General features: G+C 51.8%; 1 protein-coding gene across 2 annotated transcripts in view; it reads right to left on the reverse strand.

Annotated features, from left to right (window-relative positions):
* TVP23A (trans-golgi network vesicle protein 23 homolog A) overlaps positions 1-23,654 on the reverse strand; it is a 32,617-nt gene that overhangs the window by 3,411 nt on the left and 5,552 nt on the right. For both annotated transcript variants that reach the window (XM_020281451.2, XM_012785009.3), the window contains exons 3-5: positions 1,866-2,010; positions 1,263-1,352; positions 963-1,091 (exon numbers count right to left, since the gene is read on the reverse strand). In XM_020281451.2, coding sequence (XP_020137040.1) covers positions 963-1,091; positions 1,263-1,352; positions 1,866-2,010 — 364 coding nt within the window. The remainder of the gene's footprint in view (positions 1-962; positions 1,092-1,262; positions 1,353-1,865; positions 2,011-23,654) is intronic.

Raw genomic sequence — 23,654 nt, forward strand, 5'->3', positions numbered from 1 at the left:
ACCGAGAGACCGGCTCTGGCCTACGCCTAATGACGGTAACAGCCGACCTCTCCCGAGCACTTAGAAATGCTTGTGGACGCCGCCGAGCCATCAGCCACCCAAGAGCCTGCTGCCATCGTCATCCCGTGTTACAGGGAGGAAATCCAAGCGCAGAAAAACGAAAGCTGCGCCAGGTCACAGAGCTGGAGTGTGCTCGACCAGGATCCAAGCTCCAGCGCCCTCGCTCCTAACCACAGTGTCGTTTTACTCTCTACGGGTATTCTGTGTTCTCACTGAATGGGCTGGAGCAGGGCGATGAATTGTGATACCTCCGGAATAAAATTTCAGACCTCAGAGGCTCACTTATTCCTACCTAGGGGAGCTTCCTGTCCAAGGTAGAATGTCATATTCTTTTTTTAGAAAAACTCCTTATCAGCATTACTGCTAAGAGCCAAAAGGCAGAAACAACCAAATGGCCATCAGCTGACAAATGGATGAATGCAGCGTGGCCTCTTCACAGAATGGACATTACTCAGCCGTAGTGAAAAGCAGTGAGGGCTGATTCGTGCCCCAGCACGGATGCACCTCGAAACGTGCTCAGCGAGAGAAGCCGGTCGCAGAGCCCACACGGGACGTGATCCCACTTATATCTGTAGAGCCAGAAAGAGTACTGGGTGCCAGGCGTTGGGGGTGGGGGAACAGGTGCAGGGATGACAGCTAAAGGGTGCAGCCTTTCTTTTACGGGTGATGAAAATACCCTACAATTGCCTGTGGCGAAGGCCACACACCTCCGTGACTACACGAGAAGCCACTGACTCGTACACACTCAACGGACGGATCCTAAGGGACGCCAATTATATCTGGACACAGTCGTTACAACTGACCCATCCATCGGCAACAAACAGCGACCCAGGCCCTCCCCGCAGCCGCTGGCCGCGCAGAGATGGGAAAGCAGCGTCCGCGAGCAGGCGCCGCCGCCTCACCAGCCACTTCAGCTTCAGGGAGAACAGGGTGCTGAAGAAGAAGACGATCCAGATCACGGGGCAGATGATGAGGCCGAGCCAGAAGATGCGGGCTTCCGCCTCCGTGGCCGCCATGGCGTTTGGAGAGACCTGTCGCGGGAAAGCGATTGCATTTTCGAAACGAGCAGGAACGGCCGCACGCGAGCACGCTCCCGCTGTCCCCTGCCTGGCACCCGCTTTCGCTATGCGCGTCTCAGCGGAGCTGCAGGAGCAGGGGTCTGGGCGGAAATCAGCCGTGCACGGGGCTCGAGAGGAGAATACCTTCCTGGCTTCGAACACCCAGTGGCTCTTCCCGTCCTCGTCTATCTGGTTCCACCAGCGGAGGCCCACCATGAGTCTGCCCGTCACGTTCTAGGGACAACGGACAGAGTGACTACAGGCGGGCCCTAGGCAAAGAGTCGCCACCACCGTGTTGACAATTGAAGTAAAAGTCACCAGTTCCCGTCACACTTGTACTGGGGCAGGAAGAAAAGAGCCTTGAGCTGCAGTGGTGTCTCCAATTAGATTTTGAGGCATTTTAACTAAGCTTACTTTACAATGTGACACACACTCCTCCCCCCCAGATACATGCATTTTTATATTCATGTTATGTTTTCAATATATTATATATATACGTAAATTTTACCAAAAAATCCAAACCCACATGGGGTTGTCGCCTTCATCATATACGCGCGTGCAGTCGTGGCAGTTGACACCTGAAAGCCACTTATTAAACACCAAACTTTAAGTGACACTGGCTTGGCATACTTAAAGCATGCCTCAGCATTCGGAACCAAAGCACCTCTTGGTCCCACACTCAGTGGGGACATCCCCCTCCGGAAGCAAGCGTCTCAGGAGTGGCGACATCACGGGCGAGGGCCTCACCTTCACAGACCAGAAGTCCAAGGACAGCAGGAGAAGCACAGTGACAAAGCAGCCCACAAAGCTCCTGCTGAACCAGTCGCAGCACACGTAGGTGACGATGGCGCTCACTCGGAAAAACAGGTGGAAAAAGGTGGCCAGGGGGTGCCTAGGAAAGAGCCCAGATGGTGCCCTCACTCCGAGCGCTAAGAGGACAGTTGCTGCCCACAGCCCGCCTCTCAGACCTGCCCGGCGCTGTCAGCATTGCTCAATGGGATGTTGTCCCCGTGCATTTTAGGCTGAAACCTTTTTTTCTCCCCCTCGAAGAATCCAGTACTTTCCCCTTAACTCGGCTCCTAATATCATGCGCCCTACTTGAAACACAGTCACATTTGAAGTGAATGTGACGGTGATTGCTGCCTTCCCTCTGAGCAGCGACAAGGAGCAGTTCCCCAAAGGTAAAGGTTGGGTTTTCCCGCTAGTCTCTGAGCGCCGAGCTCACGCGCAGCCCACGGGGCAGCCGTCTCGTGTCATCGGGGAACGGGTGTTCCTGGACAGAGGGAAATGACAGTGACAGGTGAATCGATGGTGCACTTGGATGTTGACATCTAACCTGGGGCAAGACGGCTCTTGTTCACTGCGCCTTTAGACACAGACCTGGTCAGAAAGAAGACAGCCCGCCAGGGGGAACGTGCTTATCCTACACCAGGTGCTTTCTTGCATTTTGTAGTGAGTCTGAAAGAAGAGCTTGGACCCTTTTCATTTAAAGGGTCACTGAATTATCTAGAGCAGATAAATGCTTACAGCGGTCAGGCAGGGGGTGAGGTAGGCCAGACAGAAGACACTCAGGGCTTTCTGTTTCTGTCTGTGGTCCCCCAGTTTTGATAGTGCACACGAAGAGAGAACAATACTCAACTACAATCAAGAAAACAACAGCGTCAGCCCTGCGGTGGACGGCAGTGCAAACAGCAGCTCAGTGCTGGGGAGGAGCAGGAAGGAGTGGGGGCGACTTTTGTCAGACCAGGCAACTGTGCAAACCAGACCCAGCACTGCCGGAGCCGAGATCCTCACAAGAAGCCAGAAATCCAGACTTGCAATGGGAAATCTTGATTTTTAAATGATGGCAACTACTTGTTTTAATAAAACATCACAGGCTATGTTTCTCACTGGCCTGCACGCTGGCAGCTTGCAACCTCTGGATTAGAGTTCCAAAATATCATGAGCTTCAAGTGAGAGGCAGGATGGGGTGGCTAGAGAGGCCCAGGGCAGAGCTGCCAGAGAAAGATCGTGTGCATTCTCCCCAAGAAGAAACAGGGTCCGAGTAAGCAAACCCTAGGCGCCTATAAAATGGCAGGGTTTCTGACACCCAAGGGAACATTAGCAAAGATTCAGAAGCGGGATCTATAGTGACTTTTGCATGTACTCCTGGTGTTCCCAAGGAAGAGTTTTCACCAGAACAGCTCTCACCTATGTGTTTCAGACGAGAGGCCTCCTGGTGGCCTGGGTGAAAACCAGCCCAGAAAGTGCACCCAGCATTTAATAATCAGACGTGGTCATGCAGAACTTCAAAATGGCCCAGCATGTTCCAGAAGATAAGACTCTTGGGAGTCTCATACCTTTTTCCCCTTAAACCACATTGAGAATTTGTCAACTGTCTGAATACAATTTTGCACCTTGCCCCTGAAGGCAAGTGAATATTATTACAACGACTAAAAGTTCTTCAAGGGTTCAGCCCCTGTTTAAGATATTTTGTAGCCCCAATAGCACCTGGCGTTCTAGATTCCTGGCAGATACATTTGTTGTGTTGAATCTTGTAATCAGTTCAGTTAGGATCAATGGAAACATCTGTCCTCTTTGTAGAACGACATTGATGGAAAAAAAAAAATATATATATAGCTTTTAAAAGAGGTCAGAGCATGATGCAAGTGTGCACTGATCCAGGTAAAACCTGGAAGTGAATGTGTTCAAATAAATCCCCTGCCCACCTACTTCTTTTCTGTTTTTGTCTGGTTTTCCCAAAATGCAGAAAAAAATTCCAATTATTGGACGCTTCCACTTAGCTGAGTCCTGACTGACTAAACGGAAGGTGTTACTATTATTCAAACAAAGCCCAAAGCAAGTGGACAGGATGCCTGTCTCGCTTGAAAATGTTGCCTCAGTCCTGTCTCACGCAGGTTGCCCTCGGCTCCTTCCAAGCCCCCACCTGGTCCACATCTGGAGTTGGCCGGCCTGTGCCCCGGCTCATACTACCGTGGCCTCAGAGCAGTTTTCTACTTTTGAGAGTTTTGAAGGCCGTGGCTCAAGCCCATTTACTCTTCCCCACCATGGGGTCCACTGTCCACCAGCCACCTTGGCAGTGCAGAGCACACACGTGTGCCACCAGCACCTTCACTTCTCAGCACCACTGGCTTCCGAACCCCACCCCCACCCCGGAGGTCCCCCCTTGAGAGGCAGACAGCACAACGGTCACGGCCACGAGCTTCGTGAGCTTGGGTGCTGGGCCACCAGGGTCCAGGCTCCAAGCTCTGAGTAGCTCCATGGCCTTCCCTAAGCTACATAAGCCTGCAATGCCTCAGTCTCCTCTTCTGCAAAATGGGAATGCCAAAAACTACTTGCTAGGACGCTGAGAAGACAGCGTGAAGGTGGCACGTGTGAAGTGCCAGAAACACGCAACATGCTTGGTCGTGGGCAATAGCTGTCACCATCTCAGCCCTCAGCGCGGCGCCAAGCGGTTCCACCACTAAGAGCCAAACTGTAAAATTCCCCCTACGACCACAACTTTCTCTCTTTCACTCCCGAGGGGCCTTCTTTTCATCGTGCGGGGATCCCCCAAGATTCCTGAACCCCCCTGTATTCCCCAGAATGGACCTGCATCATGCCCCACTTTAACAGGTGGCGTTCTCTGCTCAGTGTCCAACGCCCGCCCCCACGCCAGCCAGGCAGAGCCTGTCACCTCAGGGAGAGAAAATGACACGATATTGAAAGGGGTAAACGAAATTACTGGAAGTGTCAAGATGGGGAGACTCCTAGTGGGCTTTTGCTCGGCTCTCCTCTGTGTATCCATTTGCACAGTTCTGGACCCCAGAACGCCCACTGCCGTCCTCCCTGGAGGGACACGCAGTGAGCTCTCAGCCTGCAACACGCATGAAAGTCACCTGGGGACGTCTTACGCTGTGCACGGGACACCAGGATCACAGACTGGGGTGGGGCCCGGACAGGGGCCGCACAAAGGAAAAGCGAGGCTCTGTACCCGGCCCAGCAAACTGCAACCCAAGGGCCAAACCCGGCCCACGGCCTGCTTCTGTGCATAAAGCTTCGGTGGGGCACGGCCACACCCACCCACTCGCTGGCCTGCAAAGCCGAAAATATTTACCCAGAGCGCGTGCCCACTCCCGCTCCAGACGCGCAAGAAAGATCCGGTGACGAAATTAGGCACCAGTCACTCGAAACAAACCCAAATGAAACAAACTCCCCCTACCTGCTCTCATCCCCCCAAAAATCTACTTTCAAAAGCTGCAGGGTGGTTGCCACCTGCCCGGCAGAACCAAAGGATGGTGCTGGAAGTCAGGACCGTGTTGCCTCTGGGGGTGGTGAGGCGGGTGGTGCCGGGCAGGGGCCCAGGGGAGCCTTCTGGGTGCTGGGGTTGCCCCGGATCTTGATCTTGCATGCACACGTGTGTGAGATTCATGGGACCGTGCACTGTGACAAGTGAGCTTTACTTGATAGACACTACACCTTAATTTAAAAATTGTTCCTGTTCAAAGCCACTTACCAAAGACAAATCTTTGCAAGTCACTCTCAGTCAAGTCACATGTGACACAATCCAGCAGTCACACTCCTCAGTATTTACCCAAATGAGATGAAAACTCATGTCCACAGCCAGGAGTTGTGGCACACCTGTAATCCCAGCACTTTGGGAGGCCAAGGCAGGAGTATCGCTTGAGGCCAGGAGTCTGAGGCCAGCCTGAGCACAAGCAAGGCCCCATCTCTACACACACAAAAAACAGAAAAATTAGCTGGGCATGGTGATATGTGCCTACAGTCCCCACTGCTTGGGAGGCTGATGCAGGAGGATCACTTAATCCCAGAAGTCTGAGGTTGCATTGAGCTGTGATGATGCCACTGTTCTCTTTTCTGGGCAACAGAGCGAGATCCTGTCTCAGACAAAAAAGAAGAAAACTTCTGTCTGCACAAAAAGCAACATACAAATGTTCACAGCAGCTTTACTCATAAATGCCAAACCTCAGAAGCAACTAAGGAGTCCTTTGACAGAGGAGTAGGTAAACTGTGGCAGCTCCGGACTAGAGAACGTCATTCAACACTACAAAGAAATGACCTATCAAACCACAGAAAGGCCTGGGGAACCCTGAGCGCGTATTGCTCAGTGAGAGAAGCCCATCTGAAAAGGCTGCCTACTGGCTGATCCCAGCCACACAACCTTCTGGAAAAGGCCAAAGCATGGGGACAGTACAAAGGTCGGGGGTGGCCAGGGGGGCTCCAGGGTGGTACAGGGAGGGTTGAACAGGTGGGCCACAGGGGATTTTTAAGGCCGTGAAACTGCTCTGTGCGACACTGTCGTGCTGGATGCGTGTCACTGTGCGCCGGTCAAAACTCACAGAATGCACACCACCGAGAGTGAGCCCTGCTGTGTTGCTGTGCACTGTGGCTCATCAGTTGCAACAAACAGACCACGCTAATGCAAGATGTGAAGGGGAACCGACAGAGAGAAGGGGACTATATGGGAATCCTCTGTACTTTCTCCTCAATTTATCTGTAAACCGCAAACTGCCCTAGAAAAACAGATCCCAAATTATAAAGGTGGATGGATCAGGTGGGGGCGTCCATCTAGACAGTCAGCTAGGGAGGGCGCGGCGTCCAGACGCACGCACGCCACCTTTCCTCTACTCCTACAGCAGGTTTCACTTGTGGGGGGTGGGGGGGGACTTGATTCATCCTAAATTCAGCAGTGATCTAACAGCATTTTAAAAAGTTGCCTTTTATTTGTTTAAATTACTTTGAAAACTGCACTCTGGTTTTTAAGACCATGTCCAAGTTGAATTCAAACACCATCATGTTCAATTTTCTGTCATCTTTCAGACATTCTGGAAGGCTTCCTGCCTGTCAGTATGGTGAAGGTCTGAGCATTACCTGTGGTCCCCAACGGCCCCCCCCACCCCGGCGCCGTGGCCGGGTACCGGTTGGTGGCCCGTTTCCTAACCCATCACTGCCAGCCCCACCACGCCCTACCTACCCCCCACCCACAGTCCGTGGGAAAACTGTCTTCCATGACACCGGTCCCTGGTGCCAAAAGGTTGGGGATCACTGATTATTTTTCCCTCTTGGTTTTCCCTCTTGGACTGTAAATGTCCAACCCTCCCCTTTGCTCCTAAAAAGAAAGCATCTGCGATGACGTCTAGAACTGGCTTCAGAGTCATGCGGGCGTGGGGAGTGGATGGACGGGGGTGAGGATGCCACGGGCCGGCGTGGGCTGGTGCCCACTGGAGCAACGGGAAGGTCAGCTTCATGCTTCTCTGTACTTTTATGTAAATTTGAATGAAATAGTAGAAAAAGAAAGTAGCCGGCAGAAGCAGCGTCGACTTTGCATGGAGACAAGACGCTGTTCAGAATAAACCGCGCCCACGGTTGATATTCTGGGTGCTAGGTAGCCCATCTGTGCTAAAAAAAAACAAAACAAAACAAAACAAAAAAAACCAACCAATAAACAAAAAATTTCAGACCTAAAAATCCCCAATTGAGTAACTGGCCATCACAGCTGGATGCATGAGGAAAATTCCAGAAAGCAGTTTCCTTTCTTCTGGGTTTGCCAGCTGGTCGGCCACAAAAAAAGGGGGTGGGGCCGCCCTTCTGTGGACTACAAATGCCCAACCCTCCCCAGTGGTCCAGTGAGTCCGGATCCAGGCGCCGGCCCATCCCTGCTGGCACATGGTCCCGGGCAAGGCGCTGAACCACGCTGTGCCGCACGTGTACAACAGGAGGACAGCGTCCACCTCGGACGCCTGGGCTGCTGGGAGATAAAATACCCACCATGCCGGGTCGGGGGGAGACCTCCAGTGACTGTGGCTAATGTCACTCTACTGATTGCTTGCCTCAGTAATAGTCGAGATTTTTGAGAAGAAAGAGAAAAGCCTGTGACCAGGGATGCTCTTTTTGGATGTCCTCTGTTAGACGGGTGTTTTTCCCCCATTGCTCAAAATGAGTAGGGCATTGCTATTTCTGTCTTCAGCCCTGACACCCACTCACACTCAGGTGGCTTCTCCGCTGACAGTGGCGCACCGCTACGAAGGTCCCGGGGGCAAGGGGACCCCAAGTGCTGGGGGAGACAGCGAAGATGGCATTTGCCCGGGAGAAATACATCCTGTCACTTCACCCATTGTCCCCTCCACCCATCCTGGGTGCTTGCTAGCAGGACCCGAGGCCCCACCCCAGACCCCTGAGCCAGAATCCGCATTTTAACAAGACCCCCAGGTGACCCGGGACAACTGAAGAGCCTCCTCTATCCCATTTTCAAGATTAACTCACGCCTGTAATCCTAGCACTCTGGGAGGCCGAGGCGGGAGGATCGCTCAAGGTCAGGAGTTCGAAACCAGTCTGAGTAGGAGCGAAACCCTGTCTCTACTAAAAATAGAAAGAAATTAATTGGCCAACTAAAAGTATATAGAAAAAATTAGCCGGGCATGGTGGCGCATGCCTGTAGTCCCAGCTACTCGGGAGGCTGAGGCAGGAGGATCGCTTGAGTCCAGGAGTTTGAGGTTGCTGTGAGCCAGGCTGACGCCATGGCACTCACTCTAGCCCAGGCAAGAGAGTGAGACTCTGTCTCAAAAAAACTAAAAAACAAAAAAACAAAAACAATAAAATGACCCAGCTGCGACAACAGCTCCATGTCCCTTCCCGGTTCTGGCTTGTATGCGTCCAACGACAGCACATCCTCTAACTCTCCCGACAGCAGGGCGTGGGACCGGGTTTGGGGACTGCTGGGATGTCAGAGCCGAGGCTGATGCCAGGTGCTTGCAGATTCCATCCAAAGGCCAGCGCGTTAAGAGGTTCGCGTGTGGAAGTGAATAAAAGAACAGACTTCCCTCTGGTCACCACAGTTTTTCCCTCTTGTTTCTGTTCTTTATTTCTTTTTAAAGAGACCTCCCGACTTAAGAGGCTGGGTATGCTGGGCATCAGAAGGGAAGCATGAGCCAACGGGGACGGTCAGGGCCGCCGCTGCTCGTGCTGCCTGTGTGCAGATCCTCGCCCCCACGCCCCAGCCTGGGAGCTGCAGAGGAACCAGCACCCAGGCAGACCCGCCCGGCACCCGCACAGTCCAGCCACGGCCTGTCGTCCACTCCCCGACGCTCTGGGCTTCCGGACCACGTGTTTTTAGCAGAAGCTCCAGGGTTTCCCCCATTGCTTTAAACAGGGGGCCCCGAAGAACTGAAAACAGGTATCCAAACAAAAATGTGTGCACAGTGCCCGCTGCAGCATGAGTCACAATTGCCAAAAGGTGAGAAAACTCCAAATGCCTATCCGAGGGTGGGTGGAGACACAAGACGTGGTCTGTCCATGCAACAGGGTGTTCATTCATCTATGAAAACATGACACTCTGACACGTTACGACTGGACACACCTGAAAAACATGAAGCCGTGTGACAGAATCCAGGCACAAAAGGACAGGTGTTGTACGATTCCATTTACGTGAGGTACCTGGAATAGCCGAAGTCACAGAACGCAGCAGAGAGATCACCGAGGACTGGGGTAGGGGATCTCGGGCGTTAGTGTTAATGGGGACAGACGAGGGAGTTTCAGGGGGACAAGATAGAAAGGTCTGGAGACCGACGGCGGTGACGGTGGCACAACAGTATGAATGCATTTAATGCCCCTGACTGTCCACTTGAAAATGGTAAGTTCATGCTGTGCATATTGGACCACAATAAGAACACACAAAGGCATGAAGCTCTGATGCAGACTGCAACGTGGATGGGCCCTGAAGACACTGTGCTAAGTGAAAGAAGCCAGACACGAAGGGTCAAATGTCGTGTGATCCCATTTCTGTGAAACGTCCAGAACGGGCCAATCTGCGGAGACAGAGAGCAGGTCAGTGGCTGCTCAGGGCTGGGGGGAATGGGGAGTGACCGCTTGGTGGGTGCGGGGCTGATGAAAATGTTCTGGAGTTAGACGGTGGTGAAGGTTGCAGGACACTATGAAAGTCCTAAATGCTACTGAACTGTACACTTATTAAAACGGTTGATTTTTTTTTTTTTTTTTTTTGAGACAGAGTCTCACTTTGTTGCCCAGGCTAGAGTGCAGTGGCGTCAGCCTAGCTCACAGCAACCTCAAACTCCTGGGCTCAAGCAATCCTGCTGCCTCAGCCTCCCGAGTAGCTGGGACTACAGGCATGCGCCACCATGCCCGGCTGATTTTTTGTATATATATATTTTTAGTTGGCCAATTAATTTCTTTCTATTTTTAGTAGAGACAGGGTCTCGCTCTTGCTCAGGCTGGTTTCGGACTCCTGACCTTGAGTGATCCTCCTGCCCCGGCCTCCCAGAGTGCTAGGATTACAAAACAGTTAATTTTTATATCACATATATTTTACCACAAGTTTTACAAAGAAGGGAAGAGAGCAACTTGAGAAGGAAAGGCCTTGACTTCACCTGCTTTCCCTAAGCAAGCGGCTGCAGGGCAGGTGACAGTGAGTAGAGGGCCCAAGGGACAAGTTCAGACCCAGCTCCACCCCCGAGGACCTGTGTGACCCAGTTTCCTCATCCGTCAGAGGGAACGATCCGAGCCGGAGCTGCTGCTGTGCTGCACACCCCCAGGGGGCGCCATTCAGTCGCAGTCCGTGTGGACCGGCCGTACACAGCACGCCGGCCTCACCGCGCTCCTGGGGAATCCACAAAAGAGTAATACCGCACGGCGACAGCTCAGGATCCCGCCTGGCGGGCAGCCAGTGTTCAATGGCATCAGGATGCCTTTGCATCGGGGAGTAGCCACGCCACCATCTCTCTTTGGAGAACTCCGGGCTTCACGTACTAATCGTGGGGGATGTGTTAAAATGAAGACTCTGACTTAGCAGGTGGGCGGGGCCGAGAGTCTGCAGGGGCCACGCTGGCAGGTGTGGAGAAATGCAGTCCCTGCTGTGTTCCTTCCCCGGGCAGCTGCGCCGCGGCGCCATGAAGCTGCCAGTCGCTGGGTGACTTGAGACGGCAGAAATGTCTCCTCTCACCGCTCTCGAGGCCAGGCGTGTCTGAGAGGGTTAGGACTTCGACATACCTTCGTGGGAAGACGCAGTTCAACCCATAACATCTCTCTTGGAACAAATGAGCCCAAAGAAAGTAAGCGATAGGAAGGGGCATTGAGCTATTTTATAGAGATCAGGACACTGGTGCTCAGAGAGGGGACAAGGACTGCCCAGAGTTGGAGCAAAGAGCCACCACACGACGCAGGCAGGTGCTGCACTGTGCCAGGGCACTCGGCAGGGGCAGGGGTGGGGATGTGAGTGCTGAAATCGCCCCCCTCCCCTCCCCGGCTGCCTGCCTGGCAGGGTTGCGTCTGCCCCAGGAGGGGTTGCCTTTCCCAGTTTGCAGGGCGGCAGTGTTTGCACGGCGGTGCCCTATGGGGTGGCAGCTGCTCCGGCAGAGTCAAAACAAGGCCCCGTCCCCCTGCTCGCTCTCAGCCCAGAATTCCGAGGCTGCCCCCAGAATCCTGGATCATGGGACTTAACCGCGGACCCCGACAGCTAACGCAACAGGCGACCCCAGATGGCGGCCTCTGAACGCCAGTCTCCACTCCAAGGGGCCGGGGCTCCCTGGAGAAATGGGGATTCCGGGTACAAATGCGCACCAGGACCTCGGAACAGCCCGGATGGCAGGGAGGCTGCCAGAGACACCTCGAGGCTCAGAAGCCAACTGGAAGAGGTTCCCAGTGGCCAAAGAAGGGACAATTTGAGTAGCTATAAGAATATGTCTTCATCCGTGAGTTCATGTGATACTTAAAAAAAAAAACCCTCACCGGTCACCTCCTGAGTGGTGTGGGGGAACTATTAATAACTCATCACTTCCAAACTTAGTAACGAAGGGAAGGAATCGAGCATGCATTGTGTCCCTTCGCTACAAAGTGCAGCTTGTGATGACTAAATATTTGCTAAGGGGAGTTTCTCTTTCTGGATCACCCTGGCTCACAAATGAGGACGGTATGATAGAGTCAGAACACCACCATGTCACAATCCCTAAAGAATTCCAGGATGGGGGCGTGAAGCCCCAGCAGCTATGGAGACACGATTAGGTTAGGAGCCTCCCAACGGAGGGATGCAGCCCAGCTTTGAAGCCAGAATGTTCCTCCACCACCACCACCACCACCACCACCACCACCACCACCAAAAAATCACACTGAATCACTTCGAGCCTCTAGCTCTCACTGCTCACTCACAAGAAATGCAGGGGACCAAGGAAAATATTAACGGATGCTGCAGGGATGCAATCTGCAAGCTGTAGAGAAAAAAAGATCAGCTGCAAAGCAAAAAATTAATTTTTTTAAATAAGAGGAGGGGGAGGGAGTGAGGGAGAAGAGGGGAGGAGAGGGCTTGGAAACCTACACAGTAAAAAGGATCATATACAGCAACCAACCACAACGTGTGGACGTTGTTTCAATTGTTCAAACAAATGAGTAGTAAAAAGCTATGAGATAATCAAGGATACTTGGACACCAGTTGGATATTTTGTGACATTTGAGTATCATCAATTATTTTAAAATTTTAGAGGTTGAAAGTAGAGAAAATTCTGTTGTGGTTTTGTTTTTAAAAACGATTCCTGTCTTTTAGAGGTAACATCAAAATGCTTACATTTGATGTGATCTCTACACTCTGCTTCAGAATGACTGGGGGAGAGGAGGTGGGGCAGAAATGAAACAAGGTCGGGGCGATGAGGACATGGGTTTTGCCATATTATTCTTTTTGGTACATGTTTGGAATTCTCCGTGGTAATTCTCTTTTTTTCCTTAAGTGATCAGGGAAGCAGACTCCTGCCTTTCAAATTCCAGTTCTGCCACTTGCTGTGTGACCTTGGACAAGTGAGTCAACCTTGCTGGGCCAGTTTCCCAGTTGCAAAATGGAGAGAATGACATCTACCTAATCTCAAAGCCTGGAGCACAGCGGGCTCTCTGCAGACACCCACGTCTTTGTCCCGACTCTGGGTTAGGCTCTGTGGTAGCCAGCCTCAGACACGCCCCCGGTGATCCGGACTGCCTGGTGTTCATGCCCTGTCGTGCCCTCCCACAACGAAGCAGGGCCGGTCACCAGAGTGGCCACCAGGGCATATCAGAAGTGACTGTATGTCACTTCCGAGATTAGGTTATCAAAGACATGGCAGCTTCTGTCTTTTTTTGTTGTTGTTGTTATAGTTGGGCTTTATTTAAGCCATTTGGTTTTGCATCACCTTTTAATAAGGCGATGCCATTGAAACTGTTGTATTTGAAATGTTAGCAAAGAGAACTTTGGTTCGAGAGAGAAATCAGGCAACTAAATGAATTACAAAGGTAAGTAAATATGTAACAAATCATTACAAACAACAGACCCATATTGCTGCGGTTCCTACTAATGGAGCCACGTGAATACAACTCCTACCGAGCGGCCCACACCAGTTCCCACAAATGGGTTCACTTCCACGTGGTTCCCACCAGTGGATCTATGTACTGATACTGTTCCCACCAGGTCTATATGGGGACATAGATCCCACCAGTGGGATCCTGATCCTGATCCAGTTTCTACCAGTAGGATCCTGATCCTGATCCAGTTTCTACCAGTAGGATCCTGATCCTGATCCAGTTTCCACCAGTAGGATCCTGATATACTGATCCTGGTTGCCACCAATGGGTCCATACTGATACTGTTCCCACCAGTGGGTCCATACACTGATACTGGTTCCCACCAGCAGACCTATGCTGATCCTGACTCCCACCAATGGGTCTATACTGATCCTGGTTCCCATGAGCCAGTCTCTGCACTGACACTGGCTCCCACCAGCCGATCTATACTGACGCGGTTCCCCTCGAGGAGGCCACAGGAACCCCAGTGCACTGCGGCACCGTGAGCACCCACCCTGGGTCCGCCCGTGGTGCCAAGATGGAGGCAGGAAGCCCCCGCTGCTGGCACCTGCCTGGCTGATGCTGCCATCATGCCAGACGCCGCTGCCCTCACACACCTGCCCCCTCTCCCTTGGCCCTCCCCTCCCCCACCGGGCAGGGGGGCGCCACTGGCACACCAGCAACGCTTACCTGCGGTCACCTGTGTGGCGACGGCAGGCCGGCAGCTTCTGCCTTGATCACTCTGTCTTGCTCTCTCCCTCGCCCTCCCCGGGGCAAGCCAGCTGCCATGCTGAGAGCAGCCCTAAGTCAGGAGGCCCACGTGGCCGGGCACTGCGGTCTCCAGCCAACAGCCACGGGAGGGCTCCGTCGTGGAAGCAGCTCCTCCCGCCCCAGTCGAGCCTTCAGAGGATGGCGACCTCCCGGCACCCTGAGCCAGAGCCACCTGGCCACGCTGCTCTGACGCCTGGCCTTCAGGCACGGCGAGAGATGACAGTGTTTGCTGTCCGGAGCTGCTGGGCTGGGGAATGTGTCTTGCAGCAGTGGCTCACTGGGGCCACGCCACACAGGCTCTGATGCTGAAGGGTTTAACCCTGTAGGAGGCACGTTATGCCGGGTGGTTGCAAAGGGTAGGGGGGACAAGGAGGGCGGGTCCCTCTGAGAATCGGATGGGGGGATGAGGGTCCCGGGTGAGGGGACGAGGCCAAGATGGCAGCCGCACTCACGCTCCCTTCAACAGGAGACTCGGAGCCACGAACTGAGGGGCAGGAGGCGCAGAGGGGCGGCGGGCTGGCTTTCCCGCAGACTGGAGCAGCAGCCAGCCAGCAGGGAGCCACTAACGCCGGGTGGCAGCTCACCGAGGTTGAAAAAATTAGGGAACCGTTACTCTTATTTGTTTTCACCTTTGCTCTGAGTGGGGTGAGCTTTTTTTGCACTGGAGGCAGAAAGTAGAATTCACCCATTTAAGTCCTTTTTTTTTTCTAAAGAGCTACTCGATTCTGCTAGAAAGTGGGAGGATCTGACGGCATCACGTGATTAACCCGGGCCTATTACCTGGCTCTCGGGAGCTCCGGTTCCCTCACCTGCAGAATGGAAAATCCTGTCTTTCCTTGCATTTTTATTCTTGACCATTTTAATGTTTCCGGAAGGAGGATGTGTCCACTAATGGTTGCAAATATGTAATATAGTGTTTACTTCCACCCCTACCTCCCAAAGCTGTAACAGAACCGGCGTACTTTAAAATATACTGTTTCATTTTAGAGACAGTGGCCATCGGCGGGCAACCTAACTTACAGGTTATTTAACGGGAGAACTGAGTGACACCACATTCATTCATTCAGCAAACACTGAATCACTACCTCAGCCTGCCTGTGGGAGTCTCATTAAACTGGTTTATTTATTTATTTATTTTTTAGAAGGGCCTATGACATTTTTTAAAGTATTCTCGCTTTTTGGCAACTAAAGCAAGTTCCAGATGCAGTTTGACTGGTTTCTACCTCAAGACTTGGAATCGGCTCCTCTGTAAGGAGTCCTGGGTTCTCTGAGTGGAGAAGAGAATTAAAGACCAAAATTTGGGGGCTGGGATTATAGGCAAGAGGTGGTGGAAGGCAAAAGCATGCCATTTCTAGGCCATCGTGAGTAGTGACAGAACTCAAAAACAGAAAATGTCCTGTCTGGGTGAGGTGGTTCACACCTGTAAAACCAGCACCCTTGGAGGCTGAGTCGGGAAGACTGCTTGAGCTCAGGAGTTCAAGACCAGCCTGAGCAAGAGCGAGACACTGATTTTATCAAAACTAGGAAAAAAAAAATTAGCTGGACATGGTGGCGCACACCTGTAGTCCCAGCTACTCAGAAAGCTAAGGCAGGAGGATCACCTGAGCCCAGGAGTTTGAGGTTGCTGTGAGCTATGATGACGCCACTGCACTCTAGCCCGGGTGACAGAGCAAGAGACTGTCTCAAAAAAAAAAAAAAAAAAAAAAAAAAGGCCGGGCGCGGTGGCTCACACCTATAATCCTAGCTCTCTGGGAGGCCGAGGCAGGCGGATTGCTCGAGGTCAGGAGTTCGAAACCAGCCTGAGCAAGAGCGAGACCCTGTCTCTACTATAAATAGAAAGAAACTAATTGGCCAACTAATATATATAGAAAAAATTAGCTGGGCATGGTGGCTCATGCCTGTAGTCCCAGCTACTCGGGAGGCTGAGGCAGAAGGATTGCTTGAGCCCAGGAGTTTGAGGTTGCTGTGAGCTAGGCTGACACCACGGCACTCATTCTAGCCTAGGCAACAAAGCGAGACTCTGTCTCAAAAAAAAAAAAAAAAAATGTCCTTTTAGGAGATAACATCATTTCCGCAGTCCTTCTGCCAAGAATCATAACCTGAATCTAATCATGAGAAACATCAGACAGACCCAAATTAAGGTACATTCCTCAAAACAGCTGGCCTTTACTCTTCAAAAATTTCCATGCCCTGAGAAATCAAGAAAGGTTATGAACTATTCCAGAATAACTGAATGCAATGGCAAGCCCAGATTGTATCTTGAACTGGGAAAAAGAAGAACTGCTATAAAGGACACTAAAATATGAACTGTGCACGAGATGATCTCTTATTTTCAATCATTAGACTCTGCTTACATAAGAGAATGTCCTGTTGTCAAAGTACCGCACTGAAGTCCTTAGGGGCGAGGAGGCACGGGTTCAACTTACTCTAAAACACTTAAGAAAACGAATACGCACACACCACACTCACACAGGAAAACGTTAACAACAGGTGAGTCTTGGTAAAGGGAATGCATCTGGTCTTTGTACTAGTCTTGCTACCTTCTCACAAGTCTGATGATGTTATTTCAAAGTAAAAAAAGAATTAAGTCCTTTTAAGGATATCGATTCAAAATATTATTTTCCAATTTAACGTATCGTGTTGCTGTATTTTATGATTCTTTCATTTGGGGTTTCGGCGACTACTAAAACACCCACCACACCGAAAGCAGTAAGTTGTGTAATTGCTGTGTGTGTGCGTGTATTTTTGTTTACGGGTTTATCCAGTGCTCCAAATAATCACGGATGCTAGATGTGAATTTTTCATTGAAATGGCCCAAAGATGTAGAATTAAGTTTATAATCAACACATACATGTTTTTAATTGATTTTAACATTAAGAAATATTAAGTTTAATAAATTGAGCTTAGAGCGACTATGCGTTTACCGAGCACCTATTATTTACCAGGCATAGCGCTAAATCAGAGTGGAGTGAAGGAAATGGACCAGGTCCCGCCTTCCTAGACGTTACTAGTCTCTTTCAAGGAGGCAAAGAAGCCAAGGAGCTATTTCAACACACTGTGAAAAGTGTCATGAATGGGTAGGCAGAGTCCCGTAACTGACACAGCACGATCACTGTCCAATCAGAATGCACAGTGGTGCCAGGTCCCACCCTCTGTCCCTGCTGTCCCTGGTGCTAACCCTTTAGTGGCAGGGGCTCGTCCCAGGGCAGGGTGTCCATGAGGCTCTTGGCTATTTGCTGACATTTTAACGGACATATGGACCCAAGAGATGGACGCGACAGCTGGCCATAAGGCCTGGGGTAGACGCCAGGGCCGTGGGGACTAAGAGGAGAGGCGCCTTGCTCAGAGTAGGGGACACTGCTTAGCAGTGATGAGGACTAAGATCTAAGGGACATGGGGCTTCTTCTGGCGGTGACGAATGTATTCTGGAATTAGACAGTGGTGATGGTTGCACAACGTTGTGAACATACTAAAAATCACTGACCTGTACACCAAAGGTGTGAATTTTATGGTATAATTCTATCTTTATTTAAAGATGTATTTTCAAAAATTTTTTTTTTAAGATGTAAGGACAAATTTAGGTGACAGATTGAGAAGGCAGTGTGCACAAAGGCTGGGAAAGAGCAGGAACACGGAGGCTCAGGGTACATGGCCCCGAATGGCCTTGGACGTCCACACGCACAGCCCGACCCGCATGGCTGGCCTATCGCAAACAAGCCCCCCGGTCAACCAGCGGTGGCTTCAAGAGGTTTAGGGAGAAAACCACAAAATCAGAGCAGAACTGCAACTCAAGGCCGCTCGCAGGCCTGGAAAATGTAGAAATGCTTTCGTCGGTGGCCGGGCGCGGTGGCTCACGCCTGTAATCCTAGCACTCTGGGAGGCCGAGGCGGAGGATTGCTCAAGGTCAGGAGTTCAAAACTAGCCTGAGCGAGACCCTGTCTCTACCATAAAAAAAAAAAAAATAGAAAGAAATTAATTGGCCAACTAAAAAATATACAGAAAAAATTAGCCGGGCATGGTGGCGCATGCCTGTAGTCCCAGCTACTCGGGAGGCTGAGGCAGGAAGATCGCTTGAGCCCAGGAGATTGAGGTTGCTGTGAGCTAGGCTGACGCCACGGCACTCACTATAGCCTGGGCAACAAAGCGAGACTCTGTCTCAAAAAAAAAAAAAAATGCTTTCGTTGGGGTGATGCGTTCTGCCTGCTGTAGTCAGGGTGGGGTAGAGGGCTGCAGACCCGGGTGCTGGCAGGGCCAGGCTGTGAATAAACCACTGGCTGGGTGAGGGTGGAGGCTCGCCCAGAGGGGGGACAGGTCACCCAGCTCAACTCCGGCAGCTTTGCCAAAGCAGCCAGCAATCCAGATTCCAAAACATATTAACTTATTGAGGTGAACTTCACACCACATAAAATTAAGCATTTTAAGTGAACTGTGCAGCGGCACAAAGTGAACTATTCACACCGTTGTTCCAAAACCCGGCAGCCGGTGAGCAGTTTCTCCCCGGCCCCGCTCCTCCCGCCCCCCGCAGCCACCAGTCTGCCTGTCTCCGCACGCTCATCTATCCCGAGGAATCTGGATTTTCAATGTGATCTTTTCCAAGTTTTAAATTTAAATTCATTTAAAATACCACCCTGGCCTAAGAGAACATGTTTCAGGCTTGGAGTCAGTTGGATGACGGTCACTTTGCAATTTCTATTCTAAAGTATTTTACAGCCCAGGGGAGAAAGACACCTGCATTTGAATTCAGGGAAAACGCAAGGACCCACGCACGCAGGCACACACGATCTGTGGCTGGCTCTGAGCCATCCTGGAAGCCGCCTCATTCCTGTAGCGCTCGAGGGGCCATCGGCTGTCCAGGAACCCCCAAGGCCGAGCACCTGCGTGACAAGGACGGCCTCGGCCCCGGGGGATTTTGCCCTTGCATCCAACCCCAGGCTACCAAGCTGGTCTTTACTAAGGAAGAGTCTCCCCAGAATATGCAGCCGAGCCTCGTATCGAGGCATCAACCCTCCCCTCCCCAGTGAAGGTAGACAGACAGACAGACAGACACACACACACACACACACACACACACACACACACACACACCTTTAAACCACGTAGCATTCCCTACTTACCCAGAAATGGACAACCTCACAAAATACGCCCAGCCGCTCAGGGCACATCACCGTCCCCTTGCAGGAGCCTCTGACGCCCATTTTGACACACACTGAGCCAACACCTTCAGGGACAGAGCCCAAGACCCTGTGGCTTCGGCCCCTGGTTCACTGGGGCTCCCTGGGGGCGCTGAGGAAGGTGAGGCCCCCTGGGAGTGCGTGCCCTGCAGCCTGGGCCAGACCTGCTGCCCTCAGCCCCACGCCGCAGTCCCAGAAGCCCCGACACGCACACACTGGGGCAAAGTTAACACGAGCCCCATTCCTGAGTGTGTCCCTGGAGTTCAGCCACTTCGGGCTCCCGGCATCTCCCACCGGCTCCCCTTCACTGGCCTCCTAACAGATCTCAAGGGTTCCATCCCTACCCTACCGGCCACACGGCAGTCACAGGCGGCTGTCCCACATGTCAATCAGATCCCTCCTCTCCTCTGCTCAAGCCTCTCCAAAGACTGCCCATCCAACGCAGACAAAACTCCAGATTCTCCACTGGGCTCTTCAAGGCCCTACACGATCCCTCCCCGACCGAATCTCCAACTGTCTCCTCATCCCACTGTCCCCCTTTCTATACCCCGACCCAGTTCTGACAATCCCCAGAATACAATAACCCCCAACCCCAGCCTCGGGACCTTTGCACATGCTGTTTCTTTGGCCAAACACCCTTCCCATAGATCTCTCCATACCCAGCTCCTCCTGCAGGTCTCAGTCCGCAGCGTCTCTTTGCAGAGGCCTCCTCTGAGCCCTCCCTGACTTAAAGATGCCCTGGTCCTTGATCCCTTTTTATCAAATTCCCCTTCATAGAACTTACCACTCTCGGAAGTTACTTTGTTTGGATATTTGCTTATGTGTGTATCGTCTTCTCCCCAAGTAAAATGTCAGCTCCACGAAAGCAGGAACCAGGCCTTGTCTGGTTTTCTCCGTGTCCCCTAGAACAGTGCTTGACACACAAAGGACCTTGAAAACTTTTGTTGTTTCAATGAATAAATGAATGAGCGAAAGAATAAACCAGTGGTTCTCAAAGAGGGAGGTGATTCGGGGGGCCCCTAGCAATATCTAGAGACATAAAGACTTTGGTTGTCCCAGCTGGGGGCTGCTACTGGCAAGGCCAGGGACACTGCCGAACACCTTACAAAGCACAGGGTGGCACCCGCCACATAGAACGACCTGGCCCCAAAAGTCAGCAGTGCTAACCCCGGAATAAATGAATGAGTGAATTAAATACTCCAGGTCGGTGCGGCCAAGCTGCCGTCCAAAATGAAGCATCAAGGAACCTGACCAAGTCCCCTTCCTGTCCCTTCCCAGATTGTGCGGGTCACAGGTCAGCAGAAAGCAGCCCTCCGTGGTTCTGTGGCGAACACAGCTTGTGCAATGATTCCATGGGAACAATGCAAAGAAGGGGAAGTCAAGCCATCTGGGATGCAAGGAGTTAATTTCAAAATATGTAATGTCGTGCCCTAATCAAAGAGAACTGAAATTTGCCTAGTTCCCTGATTCTGTGGGTTCTTTTCCTTGGTAATCATGGGCCTTCCTTAAAGTCAAACGATCAGCTCTTGGTGGGACCTGCTTCTGTGTCCTGTGTCTGTCGTTGCAGAGCAGGTTTTAGAGTGCTGTCGACAGACAGAGATCCCACCCAAAACACCCACAGCGCCAGCGGGGAGAACACCCCTCGGCCCGGGGCAACTCTGCGTTCTCATTTACTCCCCAGAGTCAGCATGGGGGGGGAGCCCTGGGCCTGGGGTTCCTCGGCAAAGCCCGTCCCCGAGGGTCTTGCCCTGTGCAAGCACCTGGCCCCTCCAAGCACAATGGAATATCAGACGTGGACTCTAGAGCCAGACCCCAAGGGGTCCAGGGTTCAGATCCTCTCCATTTGAAAAAAAGTTTTTTTTAGAGATGGGGTCTCACCATGTTGCCCAGGCTGGCCTTGAACTCCTGGCCTCAAGAGGTCCTCCCACCTCAGCCTCCCCAGTAGCTGGAACTAAAGGCGCGCTCCACCACTCCCACCTCAAAGTCCCTCCGTGGAGTGCCCAAATGCGACACTGGGCGAGCGGCCACTCAGCTCTCTCTCTGCCTCAGTTTCTCTGCCCTTGACTCTGATGAACTAATGGTACCCACCGCGCAGGTGTGTGGTGCAGATGAAATGAACTAACTAAGCAAAACACCTGGAACAGCGCCCGAGTATAGTGAGGGCCAGGCAAGTGTCTGCTGTTATTATCGTGAGTGTCTACCATTGCTCATCCACTGTAACTTCCCCCCAAAAGCTACCCACGGTTTCATGGGGGCTTATTTTGAGGATGGCTTTTGTATCCAACAAGGGAAGGCAAACTCGTTGGGGAGGACTTGCTGAAAGACAATCATCGCTGGACGGGCAGTTGGGGACTGGCAGGGTAGTTCCCGTTTCAAGTGATGTTTGCCTTAAGATCTGGCCCCACGGACATGTGACTTCCTGCAGCGTCCGAAACCAGAGGACAGCGTTCTTCTCGATTTGACGCCCACGAGGCCGCACAAGGACCAGCCGAGAAACGCTGACCAAACCCCGCAAACCAACCAGCTGTGACAATTCAGACCAAAATCAGATCCAAGAATTCTGTCCAGGGTGGGAGGAGACCGACCTGCCTCGCGCGGGAGTCCTCTGCGGGCAGAGGACCTGTGAAGACGGTGGCTTGTCAGCATAAGCATGCCTTTCCGCAGGAGGGGCAGTCTCCACCTCCAGGGAGAGCCCCAGTGTGACGTCCTGCTCCGGCTGAGGACACGCGTCCACTCCAGCCTAGGACATGGAAGTCCCACTTAAGGTCAGAATAATTGGTGCCATTTATGAAGCCTATACAGGGAGTCAGGGGCCCGGGCAGGCTCGTTACATACGTCTGCCATCTCGTTTATTATACTTCTCTTTACACAACCTTGTGATAGAGCCAATGTTATCCCCATTTTACGGATGAGAAAACTGAGGATCTGGAAGGTGCCATGGTCATGGTTCAAGGTCACTGTGAGTAGAGGGCTAACATCAGGCCTTGGCTGATGCAGGCCCACCCGGGAACGCCGTGTGTCTGCCACAGCGCTGAGAATTCACGGGACTGTTGCCTCTGCCTGCCCCTGCCCCCGAGTTGGAGGACTGCAGGCTGGCAGGCAGGCCTCGAGGCCTCATGCCCAGATAGCTGGTAAAATACTATTTCCTGGGTGTGTCTATGAGGACATTTCCAGAAAAAAATCAGTAGACTGAAAAAAAGAACATCTACCCTCACCAATGGGGACAGGCATCACCCAATCCTTCCTTCAAGTGCCTGAACAGAACAAAAATGCAAAAGGAAGGGGAATTTGCTCTCTCTGCTTGAGCTGCACTACCCATCTTCTGCTCTCTGACATCAGGGCTCCTGGTCTGGGGGCCCCTGGACTCACAGCAGGACTTACACGTCAGCCCCTCTGTTTTGGGGCCTTTGGACTCAGACTGAGACCAACACCATTGGCTTCCATGGTCCTCAGACCTCTGGGCTTGGACTGGTGGGGCACCACCGGCTCTCCTGGGCCCCCGGCTTGTGGGTGGCAGATCGTGGGACTTCTTGGCCTCCACAGTCGTGTGAACCAATCCTTCAAAATAAATCTGTTTCTATATATTTGCATTCTATATATCCTACTGGTTCTGTTTCTCTGGAGAACCCTAACTAACACAGATTTCATCTATATAAAACGTCCATAATAGGCAAACTCATAGAGACAGAAAGATGAGTGGTTGCCAGGGGCTTGGAGAAGGGGAAAATGAGAAGTGACTGCTTAAGGGTTTCCATGTAGGGAGATGAAAAGATTCTGGAACTAGAGTGCGGTGATGGTTGCACAACCTTGCAAATATACTTAAAACCACAATGAACTGTATGCTTTAAAAGGGTGAATTCACAGTATGTGACTTACATTTCAATTAAAAACACACATGGGCTGGAAGTGGCAGCTCATGCCTGTAATCTTAGCACTCTGAGAGGCTGAAGTGGGAGGATCACTTGAGGTCAGGAGTTTGAGATCTCTTCCTCTCGCAAGAGCGAGACCCTCTCTCTACTAAAACCAGAAAAAATTAGCCAGGCATGGTGGCACACACCTGTAGTCCCAGCTACTTAGGAGGCTGAGGCAGGAGGATTGCTTGAGCCCAGGAGTTAGAGGTTGCAATGAGCTATAATGACACCACTACACTCTACCCAGGGTGACAGAGTGATACTCTGTCTCAAAAAAACAAACAAAACAAAAAAGGACACATACACACAATACTACTACTAGAAGCAAACACAACAAAAATAAAAATTAGACAAGTGGAACTACATCCAACTTA

Source organism: Microcebus murinus, chromosome 19 (genome assembly GCF_040939455.1).
Source record: "Microcebus murinus isolate Inina chromosome 19, M.murinus_Inina_mat1.0, whole genome shotgun sequence".
NCBI lineage: Eukaryota > Metazoa > Chordata > Mammalia > Primates > Cheirogaleidae > Microcebus > Microcebus murinus.